Source organism: Cervus canadensis, chromosome 7 (assembly GCF_019320065.1).
Source record: "Cervus canadensis isolate Bull #8, Minnesota chromosome 7, ASM1932006v1, whole genome shotgun sequence".
NCBI lineage: Eukaryota > Metazoa > Chordata > Mammalia > Artiodactyla > Cervidae > Cervus > Cervus canadensis.
Genome location: NC_057392.1, coordinates 20,523,578 through 20,543,106, shown reverse-complemented (window position 1 = coordinate 20,543,106; position 19,529 = coordinate 20,523,578). Strand labels below are relative to the sequence as shown.

At 54.9% G+C, this 19,529-nt stretch overlaps 1 protein-coding gene across 4 annotated transcripts in view; it reads right to left on the bottom strand.

Moving 5' to 3' along the window:
- Positions 1–3,789: 3,789 nt before the first annotated feature.
- Positions 3,790–19,529, bottom strand: part of PDE9A (phosphodiesterase 9A) — a 105,621-nt gene continuing 89,881 nt past the window's right edge. For 3 of the 4 annotated variants that reach the window (XM_043474492.1, XM_043474495.1, XM_043474494.1), the window contains 10 exons: positions 17,498–17,584; positions 16,485–16,589; positions 16,053–16,135; positions 14,728–14,884; positions 11,071–11,184; positions 9,110–9,214; positions 8,279–8,407; positions 6,607–6,702; positions 5,090–5,165; positions 3,790–4,014 (listed from right to left, as the gene is read on the bottom strand). In XM_043474492.1, the coding sequence (XP_043330427.1) occupies positions 4,004–4,014; positions 5,090–5,165; positions 6,607–6,702; positions 8,279–8,407; positions 9,110–9,214; positions 11,071–11,184; positions 14,728–14,884; positions 16,053–16,135; positions 16,485–16,589; positions 17,498–17,584 (963 nt within the window). In that variant the 3' untranslated portion in view covers positions 3,790–4,003. The remainder of the gene's footprint in view (positions 4,015–5,089; positions 5,166–6,606; positions 6,703–8,278; positions 8,408–9,109; positions 9,215–11,070; positions 11,185–14,727; positions 14,885–16,052; positions 16,136–16,484; positions 16,590–17,497; positions 17,585–19,529) is intronic. The other variant, XM_043474493.1, reaches the window with a different exon arrangement.

Sequence of the window (19,529 nt, the reverse complement as noted above, 5' to 3'; positions counted from 1 at the left end):
CATTAGCATCTGTGGGACACACGTCGGCTATTTAAGGGCAGGTGCCTCTGGGCGTCTCAGCAGCAGTGAGGCAGGTTAACATAATTACCTCTTCATCGATCCTACCTCCAAATGCCGACACTTTCTGAGGTGCCAGGGAGTGAGGGCTTCAGATGATAAATTTCATGGGATATAACTCAGCCTATGACAAGGGGACTCACCCCCCCACCCCTGACCAGAACCTGTCTCCTGCCAGAGGCACCCACCTCTGAGCTCCTGAGACTCTGTGGGACCCACTGGCCCTCTGTCTTCCCCGTAGTGGGTTGGAATCCCAGCCTGCCGCTGGGAAAACCTGCCTGAAGACACAGGGGACCCCAAATCCCTAGCACCCTTGCCAGCCCCTTCTCTCCTGAGAGAATGTCCCCTCAAAATCCAGAGCGACGGTTTCACCTGCCCTTTAGACAAATTGCAGTTAAATTCTTTTGATTTGAATTGTTAAAAGCTCCCCTCATGGTAACACTGGAGGAGCAATAGCGTGAAGGTTCACGTCTGGGGCCCTCTCCTGAGTGGGGGTGGGGAACCGGCACCTCCGCTGCCCTGGGGTGAGGACGGATGTGGCAATTCCTGCGGCCACTGACCCACGGGCGGGGCAGCTCGGGGGTGCCCGGCCCCGTAGAGCAGCCGCTCTTCTTGCCAGAGGAAATCTGCGAGCCCACAGTTCCCACTGGTGGCTGTTTATCTTGCTCTAACGGCTGTTTATCCTGGATGAAGTACTGTGTGTGTTCAGCGTTCATTCAGTCCTCGTGCTGAATGGATGTTCCCATGTCATTTAGTTGAAGACATCATTCTGGCTTCAGATACCATGGGTGGAGGAGCTCACGGATGGATGAGCCCACGGATGGAGGAGCCCATGAATGGAGGAGCCCATGAATTGAGGAGCCCACAGGAGATGTCCGTGGTCTGAGAGATGGGGTGGGGGTGTTCAGCCACAGGGACACCATGCAGACAGACACCTCTCCTTTCTTCCTTCTTGGTGGCAAGGTCACAGCTGAACTCACAAGCAGCTGCACGGCCTTTCTGACGGCATGAGCTGGGTTCCCAGGGCAGAGCGCTCTCAGAGCTGAGCCCCAGGATGGTGTTTTCCAGGAGGATTTGCTGGGGATTTATTGGATCCAGTGTTTGATCCATGCTCGGGGAAGTTCTTGGGGAGAGGAACCGGAGAAAATAGCGCGGTGTTGTCCCCTTGTATGAACACAATGTGGTGGAGCTGTGACTGGGGTGTAGGACAGGGCATTTGTCTTGCTGCAACGTCCTGCATGCAGGTCAGGACACTGCTGTGTCCCCCCCATCTGCTCCCCGTGAGGCTTGGCTTTATCCTTCACTTTGACTTTACACTGAGGTCAGATGGAGGTCACCTTCTCCTCTTACCCTGCATATTGTATGTGGTCTCTTGGCCAGCATGTGGGGTGTCCCTGGGCAGGAGGCCTTCCAGGTCCTGGTGTACAGGCTGACCTGGATGGACAGGGCCCCCGTTCATGGGCTCTGGGGCTGGTCTGCGCAGTGGGGGGCTGACTGGCAGCTTTACAACTTAAAGGGAGGGGGACGTCTCCGTGTGAGAGGCGATTCAGGAAGGGGCCTCAGCAATCCCATGGCTCAGCTCATGGGGTAGGATCTACCTGCAGTGTGGAAGCACTTCTGAAGCAGAAGGTTAGGGACAGCATCCAGTGGGCTCCTGATGCGCTAAGGCAGTGGTCCCCAACCTTTTTGGCACCAGGATGGGTTTCATGAAAGACAATTTTTCCACGGACTCGGGGGGGGGCAAGGAGGATAGTTCAATTTCACCCACCACTCACCTTCTGCTGTGCGGCCTGGTCCCCTGGTCTGGGGGTTGCGGCATCCATTAAGGCATCCCATTAAGGAAGCCAGGCTGTTGACACAAACACCTGGACGGTCATAGGCACTACCAGGATAGTCTCTCCTCTTCTTTCTTGATTTCCCTGTTCCAGGACTTGGTGTAACCTACACCCAGTAAGGCAGAGGAAGTGTGTTGGAGTGTGTATATACACACGTGTACATGCTATTATATGTATATAAATGTATATTGTGCATGTGTACACACATGTACATGTATGACTGTATATGTCTGTGGACATCTGTGATTATGTATATGCATGGGTGTGTGTGTGGACACATGCCTATGTATGATCACATGTCTAGGTATGCATGTGTGATGTGTACAGTGCACACCTAAGCATTATGTGTGTGAACACCTGTGTATATGTGTGGCTGTACATGCACATGCATGTGTATGTATGCATGGATCACACATGTGGTTGGATGGATATGTAAGCATGTGTGTGTGTTGCATATATGCTACACATATATATAAGCATGTATGTACGAGGCCTCAGTGTATATGTAAGCATGTGTATGTATGTTGCACGTATATATAAGCATATGTGTATGGGGCCTCAGCGCATATGTAAACATGTGTATGTGTGTTGAATATATGCTCCATGTATATGTAAGCATGTGTGTACGGGGTTCAATGTATATGTAAGCATTGTATGTATGTTGCATGTATATGTAAACGTGTATGGGGCCTCAGTGTCCATATGTGGACATGCATATACATGTATGCAAGTATGTGTATGCTTATGTAGCCATGTGTGTGGACCTGTGTTTGATTGTGTGCATATGTGCATGTGTGTGCACAAGTTTAAATTCAGTAATCACTGTGGGAAGCTTGACTGAAGCAGTTTGGTGAGGCAGGTATTCAGCATGCAGCAGACAGAAGGTGCTGTTCAGAGCACGGCCTCACCGATGGGGAGAGCAGATGATAAAACGCCAGTCCAGGAGGACACGCAGGCTGAAGGCATCTTATTTAAACACCTGCTAAGTTTGGGTTGTAGTTTAGCCTAAGCTGTGGTGTGCACTGGCTTTAGCAACATTAACATGATAAACAAAACTAAGAAGAGATGCGGGACCCAATGTCCCTCTCTGGTACAGAACTGAACTCGAGAAGAGATGGAACATTTCACAGCCCCAAAATGAATTATTCAAAGAAGTAATATTCTGGAGTTTACCAGGGGGAACAGATGCTCCAAGGAAACTGAACCAACACACAAAGGAAATGTCCAGAGAGCTCAGACTATGCCGATGGCCCCAAAAGTCAGTTCTTAGAGCAGATGCTATCAGGAGGACAGAGACGGAACCCACAGCTCTGGGGAGCACTGAGGGGTCTAAACGCACGTGGGGAGGGGGTGTCTGGACTGTGAACTAGATGGGGCTGGGTCTCCCCTTGTGGGCGCTTGTCCACCCAGAACATCCTCAGTGCTTGTCCCTAAAACAGAAGCAGTAGAAGAGGGACTGGAGATGGGGCCCATCATTCCCTGAGACAGGGATCCTGAAACGTGCTGAGTAAACAGGCTCCTTGTCCTATCTGCCCATTGTGATGTGGAATCCCCACCCCTGGAAACAGGCTCAAGCCTGTGGTTGTCTGTGTCCCACATGGATTTCTTGGCTCACACTGCCTGCAGCCTAAACGAGCCACCTCCAGTCCCGTGTCCCCGAGCACAGCCACCAATGTCCCCCTAGCAACTCACAAGGAGGACACGCATGTCCCCATGCTCTGGGCGCTAAGCTGACATCTAATGCTGAATTACATGGAGGCACTCAACAAGTCACTCGGGCCATCGCTCTAAGACACATGGGTGAGGAGAGCACAGCGTCCTTGTCTCACGTGGGCACCCGGGAGATTCCTGAAGCAGCCCAGGATACCCAACTCCACCAAAAAAAAGCTCAGACCCATTTCTTTATAAGAATATATTATTTAAAAGACAGTTTAAAAATAAAAATTCTGTACAGCTTGTGAAGTCCTGTTTTTTTGTATCAGTGAACAAAATGGTTCTTAGAAAATGATCTCGTGGTGGCAGGCACTCAGGACCACTTTTTCCTGCACGGACGATCCTGTGAAGCTTGGCCGGCCGGGTCCAGAGCAGTAGTCTGCAGCTCTCTGCTTTCTTCAGGCACAGTCTGCTTAGAAAAGGGAAAAGATGCTGGTTTGTGTTGGTGGGATCAAAAATGCTCTGGCAACATCACAAATGTCATGGCATCACACACAGTGAGCAATTTTTCTGTATCAGAATTCTCTGGTCGTTGAACAGCTAAAATGAGAAGAATGGGATTATTACCTCTAGTTTAGAGATTGGGGTTCTGCGGCTCAGAGAGGTCGAGACGCCTGTGGGTGTCACTCAGCTTGTAATGAGCAAAGCCTGGACTCACATGGTATGACCAGACCCCATGGAGACTGAATGAACTGGTTTGCCTTCTGCCTGGACTGAATGAATAGCCAGGATCCACAAGTGCAGAGGATGTGCTTGTAGTGACATAAGCAAAGACTTTATTTCTGAGAAGCTTTGAAAAATGTTTTCTCTTATAAGTGGTACCTGTGCTAATCAGGATGAGATAGTTGGATGGCATCACCGACTCGATGGACAAGAGTTTGCGCAAGCTCCAGGAGCTGGTGATGGACAGGGAAGCCTGGCGTGCTGCAGTCCATGGGGTCGCAAAGAGTCAGACACGACTGAGCGACTAAACTGACTGATGCTAATCATCGATCATTTTCTGTTAACCAAGGCATGACCCCTTCTTTCAGAGCCTATTTGTAAAGATTATATGCTAGGAGGAGACGTTCCATTTAAAAACATTTGTACATACAGATTTCTTCCCTTCCTTCCCTTCCTCCGTCCTTCCCAGCTTTTCACACTGTCCCCATTTCAGTCTGAAAACTAGTTAATCCTAAAGGCAATCAACCCTGAATATTCATGGGAAGGACTGATGCTGAAGCTGAAGCTCCAGTACTTTGGCCACCTGATGTGAAGAGCCAACTCACTGATGCTGGGTAAGATTGAAGGCAGGAGGAGAAGGGGATGACAGAGGATGAGATGGTTGGATGGCATCACCAACTCAATGGACGTGAGTTTGAGCAAGCTCCGGGAGACAGTAAAGGACAGGGAAGCCAGGTCTGCTGCAGCCCACGAGGTCGCATAGACCTGGACACAACTGAGTGACTGAACAACAACTGAGACATCATTCAGGGCAGCGTTACCTTCACTCTGTTTCCCGAAGTCTCTGCTTTTCTCTCTTGACGTGGCGCTCCCAGACGTCAGGCTCTCAGCCTTCTGCTATGACCAGGACAGAGCACATAGTGGGTGACAGACAGTGAGTGAGTGACTGCTTGTCTGCTCAAAGGCTTCCTGGGACAGGAGGTGCTAAGACATGTGAGGGGACGTGCTCCCGGGGGCACTTCCCAGACACAGCTCTGCACGGTCTAGCTTCCCGGCCGTTGGAGGCCTCACCACGTGGTCTCCATTCGGTCTTGGACAGTGAGCTCATGCTGGCTGCAGAGGCAGCCCCAGAGCACTGGCCGTGGTGGATGCTGAGTCCATGGTCCTGTCACCTCTTTTGTGGGTCAGCTCTTTCCGGGGGCAGGAGGGGGCCGTGCAGGGTCTTAGTGGCCTTCTGGGCAGGCAGCCTGGGACCTGGAGACTGAGGTCTTTGCAGTGATGGCTCGAGGCTGGACCACGGGGGCCAGGCCCTCCTGTCAGAGGGTGCAGTTGGGGGACGCCACCTCTAACATCTGTTCTCTGCAGCATGTACTCTTAGGCTTTTGGGGTTTTGTGACTTCCTGGGAGGAAAATCTGACTTGAGAAATCAATCGGTTGCTGGCTGGGATTGCCCATCGACCCGAAAGCACCATGGTGCATCTGGCATCATACACAAAGGAGGTTGAGAGGGTCAAGAGCCACCCGGAGGCTCAGCAAGGCATGGTGGGAGTTCCTGGCTGGAAGGCAGGGTGGGGGCCCTGCCTGCAGCAAGTATGAAGAACAAACGGCATGGGAGGGGGCCCTGGGGTGTGGGCGGGGGGTGCCAGGCAAGGCCCAGTGGGAACAAGCCCGCAGCAGCAGGGAGGTGGCTCCCACCACACTGGGCACCCGAGAGAGGGGGGGAGGGAGGGGGGAGGGCGGGGAGGCCACACTTGGGTGACTGGACGTCACGGGGCAGGTCCCGGGGGTCCCAAGTGGCAGGGGGCCCTGAAGCAGGCCTGCACCCTCTGGGGTCCTGCCAGGGTCAGACCGGCTCTTGGGGCTTCTCTGAAAGCCTCCACCCCAGCTCTGAGCCTCCCTGAAACACAGGACCAACCCCAATAGCCAACTAGAGCCAGATCGGGTCTTTTGATCCTCCTCAAGGTGCCACCAGAGTCCCACGGCTGGGTGTGGTGGTGGCTTTTCCAGGGAGTCTCTTCCATGGCCTTGCTTCTGAAAAAAGTCAGCCCTGGGAGGAGGGGAGGGACCTGCATGGGGCCAGAAACCCGCTCTGAGGGGACGTGGGTGGCAGAGGCTGTGATGTCCTCGAACCCCCGTGGGCGACCACGACCGCAGTGGACAAACTCCCCCCAAGGCTCTGTGCCTCCCATCTGTGAGCCCCCTGAGGACAGAACACCTCTGCATTGCGCCTGGCGTCTCTGTGGGATGGACGGATGAGCTCTGTTGGAGGCCCCCTGGGTGGTGTGGCCGGGCGGGGTGGGGGGCCCGTGGACCCCAGCTCCTCACAGAGGTGACTCACCTCCCTAACGGCATCGTCCATCTGCTTCAGCTCCTCGTAGCGATCTCGGGACTCCCATAGCGGCTGCAGCATGAGCTCCTCAACCACGGGGAAGAGCTGTGAGAGAAAAGGAGGCTGTCAACAGGCCGTCATCCTCGCGGGAGTGCATCGCGGAAAACCAGCCGCCCGGGAGGCGCGCTCCCGTCCAGGGTCACGGCTGGGGCAGAACCCACGGTGCTCGAGGGGCTGCTGGCTGCTCAATGGCTCCTGGGAGCCTGCGGGGACAGAGCTGTCAGGGACGGAGCGCCCCACCTGCCTGTTCTGAGTCCCACGCTGTGTCCTGCTCTCATACTTTCCACGAGGACCTGGCAGAAGCCACTCCCTCCTTCTGCCTCCCAGAACCCCGACATCCCACCGCAGACTCTCATCTCCCAAATGCCAACCTCGCCAACCTCACCCAGCAGACTCTGGGCAGCCACGGGTGGGTGGAGTGAAGGCACACCGCACGTGGCCCGGGACCCCCTCTGCCTGCACCACGCTGGGGCCTGGCCCTGCCTGCGGCTCTGCCTCCCGCCTGCAGCACCCCCCGCCCCGGGTCCACCTGGTGAGCATGCTTTGTCTTTGAGACTCAGCTCTGAGGGGGCTGCCTCTCCCTCTGAGGACCCCCACTCCCAGTCCCAGGAGGCACAGTCCCTGATTCCCTGCCCCACGGGGCCCTGTGCACACAGCCCCCAGCCCCAACCTGCTCCTGCAAGAGAGGAGGGCAGGCCCACCATCCCTCTGCTGGCCTTCACCTGCCGCCTGTGGGGTAAGGGTGCTGTGGGACTCGAGGAAGGGTGTGCTGAGGTAGTTCTGGAAGGTTGCTGAGAACAGCATGGGGGGCCCAGGCCAAGGCAGGCTGGGCTCAGAGGTGGAGGCTTGAAGAAGGTGGGACCAGGAGCCACGGGCCTCTCCGGTAAGGCAGAAGTGCCCAAGAGGATGGGCGACTGCCCAATAAGGCGGGTGGTTTGCCCTGTGCTGGGGGCCATGGGAGCCATGGAAGGTTCAGGAGAGAGGCAGAGACTGTCTCCTGACTGAGGATTAATGTGGTGATCGCTGTGGGCTGTGGGGGTGGGGGAGACGGGGGCAGGCAGGTTAGAAGGTTCTTCTGAAGGCAGAGATGCCAGGCGCTGACAAGGCCCTGCTGGTGCCCTGGGAGGGGGCTGGGGTGGCTCCAGAGACATGGTGGAGGAGGGGCAGGCCCAGGAAGGGGCAGTGAGAGGCGCCGTGGTTTTGCGGCTGGGTCACCGCTTGGGCTGGGGGTGGGCACGGAGGCCAGGAGGGGTGGGGGGCGGTCTGTTTGAACATGCGGGTGTTAGGTGTGGTGGGCTTCGGGTGAGCGTCAGGTAGGCAGCTACTGCTCATGTGTGTGTGTTTGAGTGTGTGTCCGTGTGAGTGTGTCTGTGTGTCCATGGAGTGTGTGTCTGTGTGTGTCCATGTGCTTGTGTGTCCATGGGAGTGTGTGTGTGTGTGTTCATGGGAGTGTGTGTCTCTGTGTGTGTCATGTGAGTGTATGCTGTGTGTCTGTGTGTGTCCCTTTGTGTGTGTCCATGTGAGTGTGTGTCTGTGAGTCTGTCCGTGTGTGTGTGTCCATGTGAGTGCACACGTGTACTTCTCCCTGCTGGGTCACCCACTTGCGGATGTGGTCACTCACCTTGGTCACCGTCTCAAACATCGGGATCAGGACGAACTTGATGAAGCCGATTTGGGCTGTGGCTTTGGTCACTTTGTCCCGGTCCATGAATGGGGCCACGGGGAGGCCCTCTGACTTCTCACGGTCACTCTGCAGGGAAGGTACCGAACATGATGTTAAAGAAAGAAACACTCGTGGAATCTGGGCGCTTCAAGGATCACTGCTCTCAGAGGAAGAGAAAAACAGCTAACATGGTAGCAGAATCACCCGCATCACACATGGTAGTGACCACGTGGGAGATGAGGACGCTGTAAGTGCTAACCAGGGGCCCCCTGGGCCTGCACGGTTGTGTCCAGGGGAGGAGAGGACGTCTCCCGGCCCTGCTGGCTGCTCAGCAGCAGAGCAGCTTGTAGACCAGCACCCCCCACCCTGCGACCCCTCATCCCAGCCCCAGACTCTTCAAGCTGCTCTAGTGAGAGGCTTATTGCCCCTTCTGACATTTTCTGTCTTAGGCTGGCTGTGCTTCCTGTCCCAGAGTGTCTCCAGCCATAACTGTTTGGTCTCATGCACCCAGGGGCTCCAGTCCCTGCAGGAGGCCCCCATCGGGTGGGGGGAGTTAATCAGTGATAACAGGGGTGCTAACGTGGTTGACAGTTTGACATTAGCTTTTCCTGTCTGTCCCTGTCTTACGTGTCTCAAATTACAACCCCATGCGTTTCTGGCGTGCCCCTGCTGTGAAGGCTTCTAGAAGCTGTGAAACTGGCCACCTCTGTGCCTCTGTCACATTTCAAACAGGAACCCAGTTAAGGGGCTAAAGAGCCCCAGGAGGTGTGGCCTGTGCGACAGTCTTACCTGCATGAAATATTCCTCCAACAAACAGTCCACCCACGGTTCTGCCACCTCCATGGGGCGGACCTCGTTGGAGATGTCACAGCATTTGATCAGTATCATCTTCAGCTGAAAGAAGAGATCTGGACTCAGCCATGCAGCATGGGATATACCTTGCAGGGCTCTGGGTCTGGGCTTGCCATCACAGGCTGGCAGGGAGGAGGTGGGAGATTCAGGTGGAGAGGAACCCGAATTTGCTGTAGCCCCTCCCCCCAACAAGGGCACACTTCCCACTGCAAGGGGAGGAGAACGGGGCATCACCACACCCCCAAGGATCAGACTCCTTCCTGGAGGGGCTTGTAGCAGGAAAGCGCCTTTAACACGTGGACATTTTGTCTTATGAACCACATATTGCAAAGCTCAGAAGCATCTCTTTGACGTTGACGATACATAAAAAATATAGACAGATAGCGCTGTCAGGAGGCAGAGGTTTAAACGGTAATGAGAAGAAACACAATGGGCCCCCTGAGCACTGAAGAAGTGCGTTAGAAACATAGGGTGAAGTGGACCCTCACATAGCAGCAGGGAGCGTGCCCACCAGCCTCGGTGAGAGGGACAGAGTAAAGGGAAAAGTAGGTGATTAAACAGTTAATTCCCAGGCAGCTCAAGTGCTAAAGAATCCACCTGCCAATGCAGGAGATGTAAGAGGCACGGGTTTGATTACTGGGTTGGGAAGATCTGCTGGAGAAGGAAATGACAACCCACTCCAGCATGCCTGGAGAATCCCATGGACAGGGGAGCCTGGCGGGCTACGGTCCATGGGGTCGCAGAGTCAGGTATGACTGAACACGCACATGCGCGTGCACACACACACACACACACACACACACACACACTCTAACGGATTATACGTAGAGAAAAAAATATGCGAGACCCTTGTAAGTTAATGATCACTCAAGAAAGTGAGTTTTCTTAACCACAAAACCAAGCAGGCTTGCTTAGCAAGAAAACCGTGTGACAGAAGCATAGGGACATACCCTCAAACAATAAAACAACGGTGGCATGCGACCCACATCCTGCCCAGAGAGTTCAGTAAGTTAATGACTCCTAGGACATACTCTGCACACATAAGAGACAATAATTTATGGAAAGGGGACATCTCAAAGTGAAAGACCCTCATTGTACTGTGACCTGAAATCATTTTTCTGTAGTGCCATGACAGTCCTGGCTTAAGCATGCAGGGACAAGAAAACTCCCCCCACCCCATCTGACATGGAGGAGGAGCTCATGATGGAAGCATGATGTCTACTCAAGAACGAGGAAGAAGGTGGTCTTTTCTGCTCTCCCTACTTTTCCTTTGATTATAGAACCAAGCTCACCAAGTTCTCAGGGAGTGGCATGCTCTCACCCACCCACTTGTAAGCCTCACAAGCATCTTGTTCTAATCTCTTATCTATAACTTTGCCTCTCATTGAATTCTTTCTGTGCTGAGACATAAAGGACCAAAGCTACTTGGAGCCCCCAGAAACACCACCTGGGGTTTCATCAGCACCCCATGGTCTGCACACCACAGGGGAGGCAGGGGTGGGAACCATACCTGCTGGTTGAAGCGGGTATGGTGGGTCTGTGGAGAGCACAGTCATACCAACATCAAGGCGGCCCTGGATTCTGCCCTCCGTTCCCAAGCCTGGCACTCCCCTGCGTTGGCCGGGCCTCTGCATTTGGGGCTGCCTTCGCCCACTTATCACATTCAAATCCGAAGGAGATGAAAGGATGGGAAAGGAATTCCTTTAACCAGGAGAGGGGGTCCTACTAGGGGCTGGGGGGCTTTCCCTGCTAAGCGCTGGGACTTTGAAAATTGGTGTTACTGATACCTCACTCCAGGTGAGGGTATGCATTTTCCTTTGGTTTCTTGGTTCCCAGTCTGAGCTGGGGGGTGGGGCTCACCTGCTAGGCCCCCAGAGAAGGAAAAAGAGCCCACTCACAAGGGTCACATGCTCCTTGTTGCTGTAGTCAAAATTCTCCATTTTCTCTTTGAAAGAGTCCATGATTTCCGCATGCCTCGCCATGTCAGTGGCCAAGATTAACGTGATCATTCCCTGAGAAGTGAAGGCAAAGAGTTAACACAGGGCGTGATGCCAATAATTACGCAGTGAGCAACCACGGTATGCGGAGCCCTCTGCTCAAGCCACTTCATTCAGGCCTCATGCCAGTGCCGGGGCGGGTATTGGCCTCGTTTTTATAAAGAAACTGAGACCCGGAGAGGCTAAGGAGCTTGCCCAGGTCACAGCTGGTGAGTGGGAGGCTGGGGTTTGAGCGCAAGGGTGCCTGATGCAGGCTCCGTCCCCAGAGCAGGCTGCAAGTCCAGGCCCACGAGGAGCATTCACCTGCAGAGAAGAGGCTCAGCGTGGCTCCTTGTGAAGTCCACCCGGTTTTAGCCAAGGACAAATGTTTCCTGCCAGTTCACTAATCTAGATATACGGTTTGCTCCTCCTAGATCTTGTTGCTGGGGGTCAATGACCCATTTTCCAAGACCATTTTCTTCTTATCATCTAATCTGTATGTTAGGGCTTCCCTTGTAGCTCAGTCGGTAAAGAATCTGCCTGCAGTGCAGGAGACCGGGGTTTGATCCCTGGGTTGGGAAGATCCCTTGGAGAAGGAAATGGCAACCCATGTCAACATCCTTGCCTGGAAAATCTCATGGCCAGAGGAGCCTGGTGGGCTGCAGTCCATGGGGTCGCAAAGAGTCGGGCATGACTGAGCGACTAACTTAAATCTGTATGTGACTGTATGTGCATATCTTGCTTGGGAACAAAGTCTGATGATAAATAATAGCATTCTTCTATGAACAAATTTGTAAGCAAAAATGAAATGTTTTTAATACAAACATTTTATGATCTTGTTAACCAAATGTTGGTTTAGTAGAAGTAATGTAATTTGAAACCATGACCATCCATCAACCTACTCATCCACCCATTAATTATCTGTCTACCCATCCATCCACTTGTTCACTCATCCATCCAACCATCCACTTGTTCATCCATCCATCCAACCATCCACTTGTTCATTCTTCCAACATCCATTCACTTGTTCACTTATTTATCATCCATCTATCCATCCAAGTGTCCATCTATCCATCCATCCCTCTATCCATCCAACTATCCATCCATCCATCCATCTCTCCATACATCCATCAACCTACTCATCTACCCATTAATTTATCTGTCTACCCATCCATGCACTTGTTCACTCATCCATCCACTCATTCACTTATCCATCCATTCATTCATCCATCTACCCACTCATTCACTCATCCATCCACCCATTCACTTATTCACTTATCTATCTGTCCATCCATTCATCCAACCATTCCACAAATATTTACAGAGCACACCTCTGTGCTGGGTATGATGTTCTACTTCTCCAAGAAAACAACACCAGAAACAGCAAATACAGAACTCAAATCAGTCAGGAGAGATAAAAAATGTACTTGGGGAGGGAGCATCACTGGCCTTCTGAATTGTGCCATTTCTCGGTAAGGATTTAATTGCTATTAGTGAAGGATCTACTCTCGTGATGAGTTATCCCTCAAGATATTCAAGGAAAAAACATTATTAAAAACTGGAACAATGGATTTTACCCCCAGAAAGCGTTAAAGTCAGTAAGATGTCTGGGGCAGGAGCAGCAGTGTGTCCCTGTGTGGGTGGCAGGAGGCAGGGCACGTCCCTGGGGGCGTGTCCCTGGGGCATGTCCCTGGGGCGTGTCTCCTCCTGCTCTGACTGCTCCTCCCACGAGGGGAGGGGGCCAGCTGCCTGGATGCTCTGGGCTGAGTTCCTGGCGGGGCTCCTCACCCAGCAGCCGTCAGGGGCGGCACACAGGAGGGCCCTTTCTTCAGGACTCGCCTCCTTACCTGCTTTACAGAAAGACTTGCTACAGCTAATAGAACAACACATAGCAGGTGCCTGCCATTTCTGTGGGTCCATACACGTGGAAGGGCGGCCAGAAAGCCTATAGATAAAGGGTGATAACTGCACCAGGTGACTCAACAAGGCCTGTGGTTAAGCCCTGGCTGAGCGCCGATTTCCTGGAAGCAGAAGGATGGGAACAGGCCTGCGGCTGTCTGCTAAGGTGAAGCTGTCGGTTCTCCAGGAGGAGGGGAGTGTGTCCTGCCTGGGGTTCTAGTGCGTCTTTATCAGGTGCTGCTGCTGCTAAGTCACTTCAGTGGTGTCCGACTCTGTGCGACCCCATCCCTGGGATTCTCCAGGCAAGAACACTGGAGTGGGTTGCCATTTCCTTCTCCAATGCATAAAAGTGAAAAGTGAAAGTGAAGTCGCTCAGCCATGTCCGATCCCATGGACTGCAGCCTACCAGGCTCCTCCATCCATGGGATTTTCCAGGCATGAGTACTGGAGTGGGGCGCCATTGCCTTCTCCGTTATCAGGTGCAGGCCTCCCTTTGTCAGGGACTCCCAGCTGGGCCACCGAGACACGGGTGGACTTCCACATGGAGGATGTGGCTCCCACCTGTTTGAGTCCTTGGGCTGCCGTGCAAAGTGCCACACGCGGGGGGCAGAGCAGCAGGAAGGCATCTCCTCGTGACTCTGGAGGAACCAAGGTGCCCCCTCTGAAGGCTCCGGGGACGGCCCACTCCCTGCCTCTTGGTTCTGGCAGCCCTGGGGCTCTGCCTCCGCCATCACACAACCTCTCTGTCTCTCCTCTGCGTGTCTCTTATACGGACACTTGTCATTGGATTTAGGGTCCATGTGGATGATCTGAGCTAACCTCTAAAGATCCTAGTTTAATTATAGCTACAAAGATTTATTCTAAATAAGGTCACATTAGCAGCTCCTCGGGGGTCAGGAGGTGGACTTGACTATTTTTTTGGTCGGGGGAAGCTATCACTCAACCCACCTCACCCCTCCAGGATCGCTCTGACATTGTCCCTCGTCTGAACACGCCAGAGGGTGGGGCACAGGGCTTTGTTCGGTGGGACCTGCTCTGTGTGTATGTGTGTATGTGTGTGTGTGCGTGCTAGGGGCCTGTGCTCAGAGGGACCTGCCATGTGTGTGTGTACGTATATGTGTGTGAGGGGTGTATGTATGACTTTGGTGACTTGGAAGCCTCTGTCTCTGGACAAGTGGCCGCCCCCATCCCCTGCCCCATGTGCCCCCAGGAGCAGAAAGGTCTCTTTTCTGAAGTGGGAGGTGAGGCTGGTTGGTCACGGGGTGGTGGGGGACAGGAGTGGGACCTAGGGGCAGTGGTCAGGGTTCTGTCGGGCTGGATGTCACAGATGTATCCGTCCAGGATCTGCTTCCTTGGGCAAGTGACCTTGCCTGTGTCAGCCTCAGTTTCCTGGGCTGCGAGATGAGAAAGGACGTATCTCAAAGGGTTAAATTAAATGGTAGTCGTGACCTGAAGGTCCATGGAACACTGCCCACGCAGGCCAAGTGCATACTTCTTCCTGGGGCGTCACCTGGCCTTGGAGAAGGTGTGGAAGGAGGGTCGGTCCCCCAGGATCCTTATGAGAGACTGGGAGCTCCTGGGAGCCTCAGGCACAGGAAGAGAGGGTGTCTCCTCTCTTGTGGGGCTCACTGTCCCCCAGGGACCCCCACTCCCCAGTGGGCGCGGCATCACCCCACACACCTGCCTGATTTGCTTGAAGCCCTCCGGTGACACGTTGGAGAAGATGTTGCACTCGGGCTGGTTGAGGATCTGGAAGGCCACGGCGCAGTGGTGGTTCTCCAGGGGCGAGATGTCATTGTAGCGGACAGCCAGCTCCGTGCGGGCATTGATCTGGTACCTGGGGTTGGAGAGCAGAGGGACCCTCGGGGACCTGCACTCACATGCGGGTGGGGGCAGTGTCGCAGGGGCGTGCGTGCTGGTGTAGAGGCTGGAGGCGATGGGGCTGCTGGAGGGGACCCCACTCTGCTTGTGCCGGGAACTTACTCCTCCCGGCCCTCCCAGGTCTCAGCTGCCCCTCTGACTAGATACTCCCAAGTCGTTACAGTCCTAACAGTGGACACCACCAATGGGCCTCAGTCCTCCCTGAGGAGGTGCCCTCGAGGTGGTCAGGCCTTCACCAAGGAACCCTGCAGACACTGTAGGACGTGGGAGGAGGGCTAGATGTTGTGGGCATGGCCCGTGGCTTGTGCTCAGCACAGCATCTGAGTGTGAACTGAGGGGGTGGATGCCCATGGGGACACCTCCTCCTCCGGGCATGGATGTCCACACCCTGGAATCCGCTCTGGTCCTGAGTAGCGATAGCATCTTTCCTGGACATGTTGAGCATCATCGCCCATATGGTAAAGTTCAACACACAAATACACAAATTCCACAGAACAACCAGTATATCACTATGAACACAAACCAGCGCCACCTGACCTGGACTCTGGCAAGGACATGGGGTGGAACTCTGCCTTCGCCCCGAGGCAGGAGTGGATCAATGTTCCAGCAAAGCCTGGCCCATCTTCCTGGCCCCACAGCCTGCCCTGGACCCTCCCTGCCTCCTCGCACCCACATCCCTGTTCTTGCTGTCACTGCCCTAGCTTCTCCCTCATTCCTGCTGGAAACAGGCTGGTGAGGCTGCCCTCAGGGGAGTAAGATCCAGAGACTGGGTGGAGATCCGCCCCTCCCGGTTCATGGGTGTGTGAACGTCCTTCCTTGCTGCAGGGGGAGGGGAGTCCTGCTGCTGCCAGGCCCTGCCGTGTAGACGCAGACCTGCAGCCAGGACTGCAAAGGGCTGAGGCAGCCCCATGGGGTCTGGGGACCTTTAGGCATCCTGCCGGGAAGGCCCAGTCCTGGACAAAGTCCTTGGCGGGAAGGCTGCGTCCTACAGAGGTGGGGTGGAGCTGGGGGCTCAGGAGCGCTTTGCTGACAGCTTCCGCTGGGAACTGGCAGGGGGTTGAGCTGAAAAGCTCACCTCTGACACCCAGAGGGCTCTTGACAAGCGAAAAGGACCGTGTACATACGTGTTGTTGTAGCCTGGATGATCCAAGTCATGGCAGATGGCCGCAGTCATTAGGACCAGGATGTCCATTTGCGAAAACTTCTCCTGGATCGGAGAGAGGATTTGGTGGGTGAGGAGCGGGCTGGCAGGGGGTGGGACAGTGACACAGGGGGATGAATCTCCCCCAGCTGTGGCCTGGTGGGGGGAGGACGCACCTCTCCCTGGGGTGGGGGGTGGGCACCCACTTGTTCATTGACAAACTGGAGGGGTGGTGCTTCTCCAGGTGGTGGAGGAGCTGCTGCCCCAAGCTCCCCTCCAGGTGGGATGTTCCCCAGACCCACCCTAAGCTCCCTGCAGGCAGGATGCCCCCCAGACCCGCCCTGAGCTCCCCACCAGGAGGGATGCCCCCAGACCCGCCCTGAGCTCCCCTCCGGGAGGGGCGCCCCCAGCCCACCTGCAGCCCGCAGAACCAGATCATGCTGTACATCATCTGGGCGACGCAGAAGCAGTGCCGGAAGTTGTGGAAAGGGTTGTTCCGGTAGTTGTCGTGCACGCACAGCTGCGGGAGGAGACGGTCCGCTCTGTGCCCACCGCCCACCCTCCCCAAGCTCCCCACACCTTCTTCCTGATGCCAACTCTCGACTCCCACCCAGTCCTCATCCAACTGCATTCCCGCTTCCTGGGGGTGAGGACGAGGGGCCCAGGGGTGTCCGAGGGCTACACAGGGGAAGGTGTCCCCAGGGGACCACAGTGGGGTGTGAAGCTGGGGGCAGGGCAAGGGGGCTGCGTGTGGGGTGCCAGGTCCCCAGCCACCACCAAACCTTCCACAGGTTTTTAAAAACACTATTTATTTGTTTGGCTGTGTTGGTAGGTGTAGCATGCAGGATCTAGTTCCCTGCCCAGATATGGAACCTGGATCTCCTGCACCGGGAGCAGAGTCATAGCCACTGGACCACCAGGGAAATCCCTTTCCAAAGCCTTCTAACATTTGGGCTGTGAGCTGCATTTTATTAAGAAGATCTGTTGATAAACACACACTCAGTCACACATGCACATCCCCCCCCGACATGCACACCTCACAGACACACACACAGATGCACTTACACATGGACCCATGCACAGACTCCCATGATGCAGGCAGCAGCACTCACGCACGAGCATACACACACACACTCCACACACACTGGCACGTGCATTTATACACCTGCATAGCACCCCCTCGCCCCCACACAAATGCTGCTTAGAACACGCTCTTCACCTGACTCTCCCTGGCTCCTACTGTTTTCCTGCTCACAGACAGAAGCTTAGGAGCAGAGAGTGCCTGGTGGGGGACGGGTCCCCACAGGACTCTCCCAGGAGTGTGGCCTTTGTCAGTAGGAAGCCCAGGCCCAAAGGGAGGTACCCACGGTGCATTCCCGGGAAATGCGATGGAACTGCGCTCAGGGGCCAGCAGGGCCTGACACTCACCAGCCACCTCTTGAGCGTGATGGGGTTGATGCTGAAGTCCCTGACCAGGCCCAGGTCATGGTACATGTGCTCCAGGCAGCTCAGCATCTGCGGGTGCAGGAGTATAAGGACTGTAAGCAGCATGGCGGGCCGGGCCCCAGGAGAGTCCTCCCCTCCCGGGGGGCCCCAGGACCAAAGCTTGTTGACTAGGAGGTTTTAGGACCCCCAGGAGGGGTGTGGGGGCTTTGAAAGAGCAGTCGAGGTTAGAAGTCAGTGGCATTGTCTACAGGAGGGACAGTGACCAGATGAAGTAACGCTATCCCCAAATGACCACTTTGGAAGTGACTTGACTTATTTATACACACACCCATCTCAGTGGGTCAGGATCCCGGCCTGAGGTTCTGAGAGACACCTTCAACTCCAGCAGACCCTGCACGAGCCCGAGGCTGGGAGATGGGGAGCGGAGGAGCAGTGTTGACAGATACTCATCCATCCCAAACCTGCCTCTTCGGGCCCCCAGGGACCCCACTGGGATGATGTACTTTCTTATGTATGAACCGAAGTGTCTGGAAGGCAAGCTTCCTTCTGGGGAGTACTCCCTCCCAAACTTAATTTCACTCAGCTGCCTTCTACAGAAATCCCCGTTCATCTTGATGTTGATTTTGCTTCTAGGCCCAGAGAAGATTTACTGTCACTGCTGAGATCTATTTAAATGCCACTCAGAACTTTGAAGCTTAATCAAGCCAAGAAGATTAAATGATCTTTAAAAAGTGAGAGCTTGACAAAGTGGCCTCTGCTTTCTGGGAGAAGAGCCCAGGGAGGTCTCAGAGTGGGGCTGACTTAGCATCACCTTAGCAGGACACCAGCCCCCGCCCCCCAGCTCCCCGCCCTGGGCCCCCCACCTGTGCCCCTTGGCCCCAGTGTCCACCCTGCCCTGGTGTCTGCACAGACTTCCTGTCTGCCCTGTTCACCAGGCAACCTTCTCTTCCCAAAAAGGGTGTGTTAAGGACCGAATCGTGACCCTCCAATCAAGCAGTCGAGGCCATGAGCACCCCCGTGACTACGTGTGGAGAGAGGACCGTTAGGGATTAATTGAGGTTATGCAGGATCACTAGGGCGGGCCCTAATCTGCGAGGACGGGTGTCCTTATGAGAAGAGGTCAGGACACAGACACGCACAGAGGGGCGCCCATATAAGGACATGGGAGAAGACGGCTGTCAACACGCGGAGGAGAAAGGCCTCGGGAGGGACCAGCCCTGCCCACACCTGGATCTCAGAGGTCGAGCTTCCAGACTGTGAGAAAACAGTTTCTGTTTAACCCCCAAATCTGCGGCATTTGCTATGGCAGCCCCAGCAGACCTATTCAGGGAGTGCAGTTGAAAACCCACTTTTTCTTGTTACAAAATATATGAGAAACTGGAAACAACTGCAATTCAGGAGAAATTTTGCAAATCCAACCCTACAATGAAGGGTCAATGAGCTGGCCATGGAAGGAACACCTCTGGGAGCAAAGACTTGCATGGCATCACAAAGAACCCACTTGGGAAACTGGAAAACATCCCAGCCCTGCAGTGGGGGCCCGGGAGGATGTCCAGATGGAAAGTCCTTGAAGGGGCCACAAGCTGGTCTTCCTTGAGGGGACAGCCCAGACGCAGACTGGGTGCCAAGGTTTGGAAACCGGGGCTTTGAAGGAGCCCTTGACAGAGTGTGGGGAGCGCAGGGTCCTGGCATGAGGGTGGGAGAGCTGGTGTCCAGGTCATCCCAGCCTGGCTGGCAGCACTAGCGCCTAGTCAGGGTCTAGCCGTCCAGAGCTGCTGGTGCCCCCACTGTCCTGGACCAGAGGGGCTGTAGCTCTGACACCCCTGCTCCCCGCCACACCAGCCCATTCACGGCTGCAGGCAACCCCGCAGAGCCGAAATGTTTGCTGTGAAATCAGAGTCAGGAGGCGGAGGTGATCGGCAGACGAAACCATCTGGTGCCACTTATGTGGTGGCTTCGGAGCAGGAGGGACGCGTCTGTACATCTGCTCCCATGACGGCAGCTGTGGACGCTG